The 12,891-nt window shown below is 47.3% G+C and overlaps 1 protein-coding gene across 1 annotated transcript; it reads left to right on the forward strand.

Annotated features, from left to right (window-relative positions):
* Positions 1–3,723: 3,723 nt before the first annotated feature.
* LOC119709722 (arachidonate 5-lipoxygenase activating protein) lies at positions 3,724–12,004 on the forward strand. Its single transcript, XM_038157845.1, has 5 exons — positions 3,724–3,943; positions 7,970–8,069; positions 9,049–9,119; positions 10,435–10,516; positions 11,142–12,004. The coding sequence occupies exons 1-5, from the start codon at positions 3,874–3,876 to the stop codon at positions 11,302–11,304; spliced, it is 486 nt and encodes a 161-aa protein (XP_038013773.1). The 5' UTR covers positions 3,724–3,873; the 3' UTR covers positions 11,305–12,004.
* The last annotated feature ends 887 nt before the right edge of the window (positions 12,005–12,891 follow it).

Consider the following 12,891-nt stretch of genomic DNA (forward strand, 5'->3'; position numbering starts at 1 on the left):
CTTGGCTGTGCAGAATGAAGGCAGCATTTTAAAACCTGCAGCATTGCCCTTTTCTTTGTGCTGCACTTCACAGTTCCAGCTCTGTTCATGCGCTCCGCTGGGGTTTTGTCAGGTGCAGCAAGGACGGGATGCTGAGGCAGGCTGTCATGACGGCAGGGAGTCACCCACACGTGTGCGTGTGCGCTACATCTGATGGGGCTGGGGCGCTTCAAGTTTGCAAAGCACAGTGCTCGTATTAACCAGACAGTCCAAGAGGCTTGTGTCCCCTTGCATTTATGACACAGCATGACAGCTGGGTGTCACCTGGCTTTCATATGTGGGAGCTTCGCACGAGCAGCCTTTATTTTATCAAGAGACACACTTTCATTGGAGTCCTTTCTGCTGAGCTCTGATCAGAGTGCATCAGAGGAGAGATGAACATCCCAAAAGATATTTATAGATCTGCGTTCCCACTCCTTTCCTCTTCACCATGAAAGCAATTCTACAAAGGGATTATTTTGACTGGCTGTTCAAGATTCCAGGGGAGGAGATTAATGTGCAGGAAGCCTCGCAGTGCAACTGGAAAAGCTCGCTGGCTTTGCACATTTTCGTGAGCTTCATGGCTCACTGTGTCAAGGTTATCTTCCTTGGACAGGATGATGTGGCTGTCAAACAGCCATACAACAAGCAAAAGGGCTGGGGTCTGACAGCAGCTGCCAAAGTGCTGAATTGCCTGCGCCTGAAGAGGTCTGACCACAGTTGGGGGTTTCAGAAGGTACAGGCATGGTTCCCAAAGATGTGTATCCCTCCCCCCACACCCCTTTTTCTTGTCTACTCAGGAAAATCCCTTATTTCAAACGCCCAAGTGAGATGTGATGGAGGTGTTCTGCACTGATGTTTCTCCCAGGTGCACAGGGTTTTCCAGTGGTGCCAACTTTGTCTTATCCAGACAGTGATCCTGTGTGTGTTTAGGGAGAGGGAACAATTTAGTGTGCAGATAGGAAAAAGCAGCTAGCAGAGTCATTTTAGCCCTCCCTTGCCAAGGCAATTCCCCAAATTGCAAAAGTATTGCCAGAATCTCCTTCTACCCTGCAGCTATTCCAGTGCCAAGGGGTATGAAAAGGTAATATTCCTTCCCACAAGAGGTTTCTGCTCTGTCTGGCTACACAACGGCGTTGCCTTGCCATGGTAAAGGGACTTCTTCTTCCATGTCTCACATAGCATCTTGATTTCCTTGTTATTCCTCAAGTAGAGCCCTGAGTGTGATGCTGCACTTGAAAAAACAACCAAACAACAAAAAACAACCAAAACAAAACCCTGCAGTTCCTTTCTTAAGGCAGCAATACCAAAGAGATTCTTGCTGGCAAAGCTTTTTTGTCCTTGCACACCAAGAAATCATTTTAACAAGCCCTGGAGTTGATGTCATGGGGTTTTTTTTTACTGCAGGGAGGAGTGTGAAACCCTGCTTTCCTCCACGCATACGTGTGGGATGGCTTTGGAGCAAACCTGGGTGAGAGGAGGGAACAGGCTGGGTTTCCAGAAAAGCACTGGGGATGTCAAGTGCCAAAATGCCACAGTGGTTCCGGGGGAAATGATTCAGAAGGGGCAGAGCAGAAGAGCAAAGTGGGGATGAGTCTGTGGTGAGAGGCGCTGAGCAGCAGCAAAGCAAAGAGCTGCAAAACAAAGAGCAAGACAAGGAGAAAGCAAAGGCATCAGCAGCTCATCTGTCACGATGTGGCCAGCGCACAGGGTGAGGGATGGGAGCTTGGGTCAGCCAGCTGGAAAACCTGCTGGCATAAACTCCTGGTGTGTTGTGGGGTTTTTTGCATTATGGCAGCTTCACACCTCAGCAGCCTGATTCCTACCCTCTTTTATACAAGAGTTCAGTTGAATAGAAGTCACCTCTGGAAAGTCCTTGATATCAGGGAAGCGTGTGTGTTTTCTCGGCAAGTTGGAGCAGGCTCATGTGCTTGTACTGCCGCTTGTAATCAAAAGCAAGCTGCAGGCTGCCTGGTAGGTGTGTACCAGCACAAAACAGGTAGCAGAAGGAGAGTGCCTGCTGCAGGAGGATCAGTGGAAATCCTCCTACCATAGATGCCCCGAGGACCTGTGCTATCCCCTTCGCCCTCTCCTGTCAGCAGCTCCCTCTTGCCAGCAGCTCCTTCCTGCCCATGCTCATGCACAGCTCCTCTCTTTACAGTCATAACACTGATCTCTGCTTAGACAATATTCTTCTTTTGACTTCATTCCATCATGGCTTTTAGGTGATGGGTTCTTCTTCTCAAAACATTAGTAGATGCTTATCATTAAATACTATCCCTAAATACCAGCTACAATCCTGTGCTTAATAGACCACAGAACATAAACATTGATGTTCAGGTAGGAAAAGATCATATTCTGGGGAAAAGGAGAACTTTAGCCTGAATAAAAGCATTCTCAAAGAGCTGTTGTCATTCTCTTTTTGTTCTTGGATTTGGGTTTTTTCCTAAAGCAAATCTGGCAAAAGTTAAAAATCTGAAGAAAAAAATCACAGGCCAAATCTAAACCTTGATATTCTTTATGGCCTTGCTTCTCACACAGCTGCATCTGTATAGACTGTAGGGAAGGCATCCCAGAAAGACAGCCTTTTCCTATGCTGATAACTGTGTCACAGCTCACAGTATTAATCACCTACCTCTCAGCCAGTTCATTTCTGTGTATTTGTTTATACCCAAAGTATATGAGAGTTTTCCAAATGCAAGACTAGGGATTATAAAAATTTGCATAATGGAGAGACTGGGTAAAAACACCATTGTGAGTAAATGTGTCCCCATTGAAAAAGATAGGTTATGCAGGTTGGCTCCTGCTGGGATCTCCTACCTGGCTGTGTCCCACCCAGAGTGAGGTCTGATTTGCCTGTGACAGTAACTGGTGAGTGATCTCTCCCTGCCCTTATCTCAACCCTTTAGCCTTTTGTTGTATTTTTTCTTCCCTGTCCAGCTGAGGAGGGGAGATATAGAGTGGCTTGGGTGAGTGCCTGATGTTCAGCTAAGGTCAGCCCACCCCTCTGTCCAGCACCACAGCCTGTGCTTCTGTGCCAGCTTCATCAAGGGGTTGGATCCGAGCTGTGAACATGCTGCAGCAATTGTGCTCAACTATATTGGGCTCCAGGCACTAAAACTGGGGCACAACTGTGAAGTCTGAGCCTGCTGAGCCTGTAAAACGCTGAATGCTTGTAGCTGTCACTGTCTTCCAAGGAGTTATTTGTAATGGGCAGGATGCAGGATCCATGCCTGGTAACAAAAGACACGTTTCTGTGCTCAGCAGCAGTGCTCACAGCACTGCTGTACTGCCCATTCCAATATGCCAGGGGGTTCAGGAGCTCTGGCATGTGACATGCAGGCCTGGGGTCTCCTCACTGGTGAGACTGATGGAGATGTGACCAGGGAGAGCATCTGCATGAGAGCAGCACCATTGCTGAGACTTGCCAATATTATTTTCCTCCCAGCTGCTTGTGGAGAGGCTGTGCACTTGCTGACTATGCTGTGGTGGCCTGGCTGGTTTCTTCCATCCTTCTGCTGTTCCACACAGCCAGCCAAATGCTCAGACGTGCTTTAGATATCCAGGTTTTGCTTGTGTATAGGAAGGGCAATAGGTATCTTTCCACATTACGTATCATCTTAGATCACAGACGTGTAATCTCTTTTTTCCCTGGGCTTCATCTGCACACGACGAGTGAGTGAGCCTGCGGTGGTTGGTCCGACAGGCACCAGAGCAGAGGGTGCTGCCACTCTCCTGTGAAACCATAGGAAGTGTTTCATGATTCAAGATAAGACCTTCACTTCCTCGTTCTGCGCTTGTACCACTGAGCTGCCACCGAGGCTGCACCATTCACCCTGAGAGCCCTCTCACAAAATGGACCAGGAGACCCTGGGAAGCATTGTCCTGCTTGTCATCGTCACCCTGATCAGTGTTGTCCAGAACGGTAAGACAAAAATAAACATTTATTTAAGGGATAGAAGGGAGCCGAGGAAAGTTCAGGATGACATATGCTGAGCTGATCTTTGGATAGATAATATTTAGTTATAAGGGCATGCATGCTTAGGCATGGGCTTTGGCTTTAGAAACAACCTTCTCGGGATGGAATTTTGTGTGACACTGTGGCAGAATCCTGACAGTCAAATGACTTACTCGCTGACATTCTGGAGTGAGTTTGTTACACATTTCGCTAATGTGAGGACTAATACGCTGGGACACCCAGTGAAAATATGAATTTTGATTTGATGACTGAGACCTCCTTTTCTGACCTAGGTCCCTGCTATGGTCAGGCAGAGCTGCTCTCAAGCTGGAGCCCTGCTGCCATGGGCAGGGATGGAGTCCCTGGGGGGCTGCAATGGGAGCTGGAGCATGGAGCTGGGTGAAGGGAACAGAGTTGGAGGAGTATGTGTGAGCTATTTGTGGGCAGGCAGCTCTGCTGCTTTCCTGCACCTCCAAGTCCTGCAGTATAACTAATCTCAATTAACTGTGGTCCCAAGAACACTGAACATTTCCTGAGATGGTGAAGTTTCCTTCTCCAGCTCTTATTCAGACCTTGTACAGTCCCTTGTATAGTCTTCCAGATTTTAAAAATAAAACAAGTATCTCTCCTGGTGCAAGTTTGATTTTAACATCTTCATCCTCTCTTACAAATACTTTTTTTTAGCAGAAAATTCTGCCCAGAATTCAATGAAAGGATTGAGTTTTGCCTCAGCTGCACTAAGTTTGCCCAGGTTCAAAGAGATTCAAGAGATTCAGCAGTGGGCTGGATGGCTGGTGAAAATTCCAGAAATCTGTAGTGAAGGCTTCTTATTACAAATGGGAGATATGGGAGATTCCCACTGAACACAAAGTCCTAGGAAATGTAGGAAATGGGCTATTCTTGGGCTGCTGCAGAGAGGGGAAGTGGTGGGAGCCCAGCTGCCAAGGAGCAAAAAAAAAAAAAAAAAAAAAAAGAAAAAAGGAGATGCAGACCGGTTTAGTTTCAACATAGGCAGTAAATGCGACATTGTTTAACCTAATGCTATTCTCTGGCAAATGCACAGCGTGTGGCATCCCCAGAACATGGCACATTAAGACCAGCGCACATACCGTAGTTAAGAAAATGTGTCAAATATACATTTCTTGCTATGAAATATGACCGTATGACTTTATATACAGGGCTTTTTTTCTCTTACTTGGACATGTCAGACTTCCATCCATGTGCTTTTATCTGTCTGTGAGATTATGGACGCAACTGCTACAAAGGGGAAGTAGGATCCTTGGCAGAGTCTGCCAAGCACGTGAGGCAGACAGCCCTAAACCATGATTTCAAGCTTTGAGTCATCTGGTTTCCTCTTCCCAAGCTTTCTTTCTAGAAAGACCAGACCTGATACGCAGTCTTGCAGTGAATGCAATTCTGAAAGCAGTTGAAATGTTTGTCAAGGGGTATCAGGAGTGCTGAACTCTTGCTGTGGCTCTCGTTCAGCAAAGCACTTGGGCCTCTGCTTGACTGTCTCTGAGCGCATGAAGTCAGCACCACGTAAATTCATGATGAAATGCTTCTCTGCAGAGGGTGCAGGACTAGACAACAGCTTGAATGCTGCTGCTCCTGGAGATGGAGGTGGGCTGTGGTGCTGCCCCAGTCTGGTGTCCATTTACTGCCAGCTTGTTCATGACGGAATCTCCACCTCCCATAGCAATGACTCAGGTGGCCGCATACCACTGAGTGACACATGCAGCCTAAAGTTTTGTTCTTTTACCAGAGATATGTTGCAATCCAGCAGCTTTCAGGGCAAATCAGTAGTCATTGCTGAGTAAATCAGGACAGAGGAAGCAAAGTGGAGAGAAATAAGGGGCATGTTTGCAAGCACTGGCTATATGGGGTCATCAGCTCCCAGTTTCTGTTGGCACGGACTTGTAAAATTCCAGGCTTACACTGAACTCTTGCCCATTACCTTGATCAGAGTGGGACTGACAGTGGCCACTGTTCAGCCTCTGGGCAGTCTGTGGAACCTTGGAGCCTCAGGGCATTATTTCCTGGAACAACTGAGGTGAATTAAACCTCTCCACTCCAGCCTTGCCCTGCTCACTCCTCTCATGATGGCTTGTGAAAGCACCCTCTTGCCTCCTAGCATAGTGGAACTTCTCTGCAGCAGCAAGCTGATATTTGGGAAGTGGCAGGACCTGCAGCAGTGTAGAGGGAGATAAATAGCTTACTTGGCTTTCTCAGAAAAAAAGAAAGCCAAGTATGTGGTATTTTCTAGAGATTTTCAAGCATGATAAAAGAAAGGGAGGAGGTATGCTACCAGTGAGTCCATGTGGTCCCAGACCTGCAGGAAGTCCATCGCTGCAGCTCAGCACTGAACAAAAAGTGCTGATCAACTCTGTCCTCTTCAATTAGGTTCTCTTAGTGGCTGTAGGCAGAGTAATCTCTTGCCAAAGACTGTGCTGGTGTGCAGATGGAGATGCTGAGAACTCTGTGCCACCGGATGATGTCTGGTCTGGGTACCCCAGGAGCCGGCCAGCGCACTGTGCTGGTGGCAGTGGGAGGATCTGCAGCCTGGCTCAGAGTAGGGGTGCTGGCACTGTGGGTTTTTCTGCAGAAGGGCTGTATGCACCCACAATACTGGGAACTGAAAAATCCAGTTATAGATTTGCAGGCAGCCCTGACAAGGAGGAGAGAATGATGCATCTGACTCCATCTTATCAGAAGGCTAATTAATTACTTTATTATACTATATTATTCTATACTATATTACACTATGTTACATTACATCCAAACTGAATCTGCCAAGCACTCAACTCTGCACACAACTGCACTGAATCCCGTGACTGTCGGCCGACAGTCCCGACTCACACACACGCTTGGCCCTGACAGGCCAAGGAAACAAAACATCCTCACTTTGGGTAAACAATTTCCACATTCCATTCTACTTTGGCACAACACAGGCACAGCAAATAAGATAGGAATTGTGTTTTCTTTCTCTGGGGTTCAGAGAATGTGAAGCCCAGAAATATTCTTGGGAAGAATTGTGCTTTGCTTTTCTCTGGGAAGAAAAATGTGGCGACACTCAGGAGTTTTTGTTAAAGACAGTGGAAGTACAAAAGACCTATTTACACCATCGATGAAGGGGGAAAAAAGAGGCAACTCTTCAGATTGCAGGGATGAAATCCTGCAGGTTATCTAGCTATATTTTTATTGCTATAATAATGTATTTTCTGATGGGCTCTCTTTCCTGTGCATATATTAGGTTAATATTCCAAGCCATAGAGTGATTTGGACGCACTCGAGATAGGGTGCATGACAACAGAAAGCTTGCAGCTTGTAGCCTGCCAGAGCTCTCTCTGGTGTTCTTAGACATATGATTGATGGTCTCTGGTTTACTGTCATCAGATAAAACGTGTTTGTCAAGAGCATGATACATTATCTTGAGGTGCTGCAGTTTTGCAGCAGCTAACACTCTGACACAACTCTGTTGCTTAAAAGGAGGATACACACAGATCAGCCATTAAGACCAGGCTTTCTTTGGGCTTTTCTGGGACAAGAACTAGCCCTGCAGGATGTCCTTGGCTTGGCAAATGGGTTTCACTAAAAGAGAATAGACTCCCTTGTCTCCCTACTCTGTTGGAGAGCAAGATTTGGGGTTGGCAGCTCTGACTGGAAAGCTCTTTTCCCACTGGGAGCTCAAAGGAGCGGCTCAGGGCAGTGCTTCTGCAGCAGAGATGCAGAGACTGCCCAGAGTGCAAAGCTGGGGTTAAGCAGGGATTGGAGGTGAGAGCCTGCTGCCAGTCACATACAGACATGTAGGGATGCATGGAGGGTTTGGTTAAACCTGGGTGACAGAGCGAGCACACCGGCCACATCCTGCACCCTCAGGCACCTGTGTCTTCTCCTGCCATCTGTCCATGGGAACAGAGCTGAGCCCACAATGCCCAGCTTCTGCAATATCTTCAGGTGACATCTCAGACTGAATACTCTGTGGTTTTTTAACAGCTTTTTTTGCTAACAAAGTGGAGCATGAAAGCAGACACTGCAATGGGAAGGTGTTGCAGCGGCAGGGATCCTCCTCCTTTGACCGTGTCTACACTGCCAAGTGAGTAGACAAGAACTGAGGCATCAGTGAGGGCAGAGTGGGGTTCATCATGCTCTGCATTAAAAATAAATCCAAACCCTTTTGGGGGCCGGGGTGGATTCTAGATTGCCTCAGATGAAGGCTTTGTACTTAATCCCTAGCTCTGCTCAGTGTTCAGACATGAGGTTTTTGGATATATTTGCTGGCTGAATCCAGCACCCTTCTTGCCACCATGTGCTGCATCTATATAGGTCTTGCAGCCATCATAAGTATTGTGTTCCTTCATTTGGGAACCAGTTCACTCTTCCCTGCTGGAAGTGTGGCACAGGCACAGCCAGAGTGTCAAGGGTTCAAAAGGAAAGAGCCAGCAGAGACATCAGCCTGCTGAGGAGCAGGTAGGTGGCAGAACTCTCACAATTCCCTTGGTCTCTGGCACCTCACTTGGCACACAGCTCTCCATTTCTCCACTCCTTTGCCACATGGACTCTCAACTTCTTCACTTCTCCCCCTCAGAAAGAATTCACAGCTGAAGGAGGCAGCTGGACACCATTTCTGTTCCCCTGCAAAGACACGTGTTAACTCTGTGAGACACTCTTAGTTGTGATGCAATTCTACCTTTGTTGGTTTTATCCAATAGCTTGATTAATATGACTCAATTAAAAGGACTTTAAGCCAATAAAGCTCACAGCATCTATCATGATCAAACAGGTTAGGGAGAAGGTGGCTTTCACAGGTGCCAGGCAGGCACAGGATGGTTTGTTTTCCTCACCAGGTAGCACAAAGGCATCCATTATTTGAGTTGGAAAACAGGGAAGCAGACCTGGGTGAGGAGCCCAGCCCTTGGCAGGTCAGGGGCCTCCCTCCTCTCTGGGGTAAAAGTCTGCTCTCAAGGGCACTAGTGCAGCCCACATTCACCTGCCACCAGTCTCTGCTGGTGAAACATACAGATTTTTCTCTATTTGCCTGTGGTTTGATTTCTCTCCTATGAATTCCATTCCAGCCAGAACTGTGGACATGCATACCCTACGTTCCTCGCTGTGCTTTGGTGTGCTGGCCTTCTCTGCAGCCAAGGTAACACTCTTTGTTTGTTTTCTTTTCCCCCTTCAACCTGACACTACATTCAGCAAAGGACAGTGAGTACTTTGGAAGCTACACTTTCAGGGATCAAGCCTCCTGCAGCAGGGGAGCCTCCCTTACCCCTCTGTCCTGGAGCTAAGCATGCTGCTTGAGTAGCAGCACTCATGGCATGGCTTGGCTTATGTCAACAGATGTGTTCCCAGACTTGATTCAAGGTGGTCCAGGCCAGGGACGTTTCTCATACTGGCATTATGGATGAGTTGCCTTTGTTTTGGGTGAAGAGTTTAGTACTTGGTTGCTGGATTATTGCCACATTATTCAGTCTCGGGACAGGAAATGGGCTCAATTTATTAAATTGCCAGAACCGCCAGCTCTCCCCTGTGCTGAGGGCCACCCAGAACTACTGACCTGCATTTCTAATTGTGATCCCCTTCAATGCAATGTGAGTTTATCTAATATTAAGATGAGTACTTACCTGGGGTACGTGTCTATTCTTTCTGGAAAAACACCCGAGTTTCCCAACAAGGAGAAGAAGGGGGAGTGGGAAAGGCTAGAATTATGGGGGAAGGACCCTTTTTAATGCTCAAAAGTTAGTGTTGGACCATAGTGTATCCTCCACCTGCTTCTAGTGAAGTACATCTACCAACATCTTCTGGTGAGGACGGTGCCTGAGTTGGTATACTCTTTCCTGAGCCTGGTACAGCCCACACTGGGTTTCACAAAATCATAGAATGGTTTGGGTTGGAAAAGATCTCAAAGATCATCTTTTTACTGCTCCCTTGCCAGAGGCAGGGTCACCTTCCACTAGACCAGATAGTTCAAAGCTCCCTCTAGCCTGGCCTTGAACACTTCCAGGGATGGGGCATCCACAACTTCTCTGGAAAACCTGTGCCAGTGCCTCATCACTCTCACAGTGAAGAACTTCTTCCTTGTATATAATCTAAACCTGCTATCTTTCAGGTTAAAACCATTTCCCCTTTTCCTATGAGTTCATGTCCTTGTGAAAAGTCCCTCTCTAGCTTTCTTGTAGGCACCCTTTAGGTACTGGAAGGACAGTGGTGAGTGTGTGCTCTGCAGTGGGCACAGCTGTGTGCAGGGTTACACCCACAAAGTCTTCAGAAAAGCTGGAGTGAGGGCAAGGCAAGTGCTGTTTCTCATGCAGAGGTCTCTATCCCAGTTCCAGTGTTTGTCCTGTAACCCAAGACTGCAGATTCCCATTTCCATTCCAGCCCAGGCAGCAGTTGGGGGACAGTGTGTACAGTGAGAGCTGGGCTGGTGTGTTTAATGTTTTGTTTTGTCCTTTACCCAGCTCCTGCTGCCTTTGCTGGCCTGATGTACCTCTTTGTGAGGCAGAAGTACTTTGTGGGCTACCTCGGGGAGAGGACTCAGAGGTAAGGACTTGCAGAGCCTCTTTAAAAAATCCAGAAAGTGGTAGCAGCATAGCTGGATGCTACACTTCCACAGGCAGAGCCACTGGCTTCTGGTGCTGCCTGCAAGAGCTGCTGGCATTGGGTAGTACAGGAAAGCTGCTCTCTTTTGGATGAATGGGGGTAGCTTTGGGAAATGTTGGATGTGCAGCAGCACTGGGGTAAGGGGACCTACAGCTCCTGCTCACAGGGCTCTCTGTAAACACAGGTTTGCATGTGTGTGCCACTATTTGCACAAGATTGTCCTTTTATATTAATATTTACACTTTATTTATATTAATAAAGCAAATTACACACATGTGAAACAGAGTTGTCCCACAGCTTGTAATGGATGAGAACACATTCAAGTACCTCTGAACAAACACTTTTGTAAGCAGCAGCCTACAGTGAGAACAGAAGGCCTAATCCAGATCTAAATGGATGCTGAAAATTACATTTAAGTCCTCTCAACTGCCTGGCAATGCAAGACAAAAAAGAAATTTTCCCCCTCTCTCTCAGCCCCTGAGGTCTTTCAGTTGCTCAGTCTGAGGGTTCTCGTGTGAGATGTTGCACATTAACAAATTGCTTTCCCCCATTTCTGTCTCCTCAGCACTCCTGGTTACTTGTTTGGAAAGCGCATCATTTTTTTCCTGTTTCTCATGTCTGTGGCTGGAATTCTCAACTACTATCTCGTCTTCTTTTTCGGAAGTGACTTTGAAATACACATCAAGACGATAACCAGCGCAATCTCTCCATTGTTGCTCATACCCTAACTCCCCACAGCACTGAGGGGGTCAGTACGCTTCATATATTGATGCCCAGAAGCTGCTATAACTCAACTGTTTAAGAAATGAACCCATAACCCTGTGAGATTTCTGTAAATCTCATGCTTGACAAGCTCCGTAGTTTGATTTAGCCTTGCTTTTTTTCTTCAGGAAAAAGATTTATCATGAGCACTTGGCACATCCAAGGAATGGTAACAACTTTCAGTTAATTCTTTAGATTTTTTTTCCCCCAAAGGGCATCTTGCAAGCTGACTGCATGACTGTAAGGGACATTGTATGCTTGCTTCATGTGTCATACTTACCTTTTGTCCCAAACCCTGGATCCTCCCAGTGTCGTTCCTGACTGGTGGCTCCCCCAGTCACCCTCGGATGCAAGAACAGCCTTTCACCAGCATTCCACACGCTCCTGCCCGCACAGAGGCATGGACCAGCCTCTTCACCTGCCCTTTCCCTCCGACTTGATGATGACCAAGCTCTTGCTGTTGCAGGAGGGTGGCAAATTGGCCCCTTTCTGGTCCTCTTGATAAATATTCATGTGCGTAACACTCACCACACTGATCTCATTTACACTTCAGCCTCTTTGTTCTCCCAGAACTGGGAAAAGGAGTGGTTTGTAAATGAGGAGCTGGTGCATCGCCGGTGGGGTTGGGTTTGTTTTGGTTGGCTTTGTTTAATAAAATAGTCTAAAGCGATGAAACGTGTCTGCTGCCGTCTTCTTTGGCCGGTGTGTGATCCCAATGCTCCGTGGCCCAGCAGCTGGCTGGAGAGCAGGGCAAGGGCAGGAGCACGGGGCTCTGTGTGCAAGCTGCTGTGCATGGCCCCGAGAGGACCGAGCTTAACTCCCCCTGTATGAGTGCGTTCAGTGCTCTGCTTCCAGCTCTGACAATGTGCCCCCAAGTCTACGCTGAGGAGAGCTTTGATTAGTGGTGCAGACCGAGGCAGGCAAACAGGTCTGTGCAATCTTTTCAAACATTGCAACCCTCCGAGTGCTTAAGCTCTTAAGCCTGTCTGATTGCTGCATGCAGAATGGATAAAGCTGTATTTTTATGACTCCTTCGGGAGGGAATGAGACTCCTCGCTATGTGAGAAGAGGGTTTGCAGAGCTGTTCACAAAAGCAGGTGCAGAAAGCCATCTGCCTTTGTACTACACCAAGGCTGGAGGGTTTTGGTGCTGTCTCACGAGGCAAAGGTGGTTGTGCATGGCTGCTTTCCTCTGCAGCTGGCAATTCAAATGCCTTTTTTTTTTTTTTTTTTTGTGTCCTACAGGAATCTTAGATGTGAAAGGTTAGTACAGACACATTTATTGCATGATGATTATAAATGTTCTCACTGGTTAGAATAGGTAATAATAAAAAAAATTAATCTTGCCTTCCAACCTATAGCTGCTGAGACACCCTATTCCCAGGCAGGGCACTCATGTTCCTTCTCTCCCATCCTTCTTATAACACACTCCAAATACTCCTCACACCATGCTTTTCTGCCATAGCTCTCTTCACAGCTGATGCCAGCTGCGTATCCTTGGTGGAGACCCGCTACCCTTCTGCCCCATGGTGTCAACCCATCAAGGGATGGCAG

The sequence above is a fragment of the Motacilla alba genome, chromosome 1 (assembly GCF_015832195.1).
Source record: "Motacilla alba alba isolate MOTALB_02 chromosome 1, Motacilla_alba_V1.0_pri, whole genome shotgun sequence".
NCBI classification, from domain to species: Eukaryota; Metazoa; Chordata; class Aves; order Passeriformes; family Motacillidae; genus Motacilla; species Motacilla alba.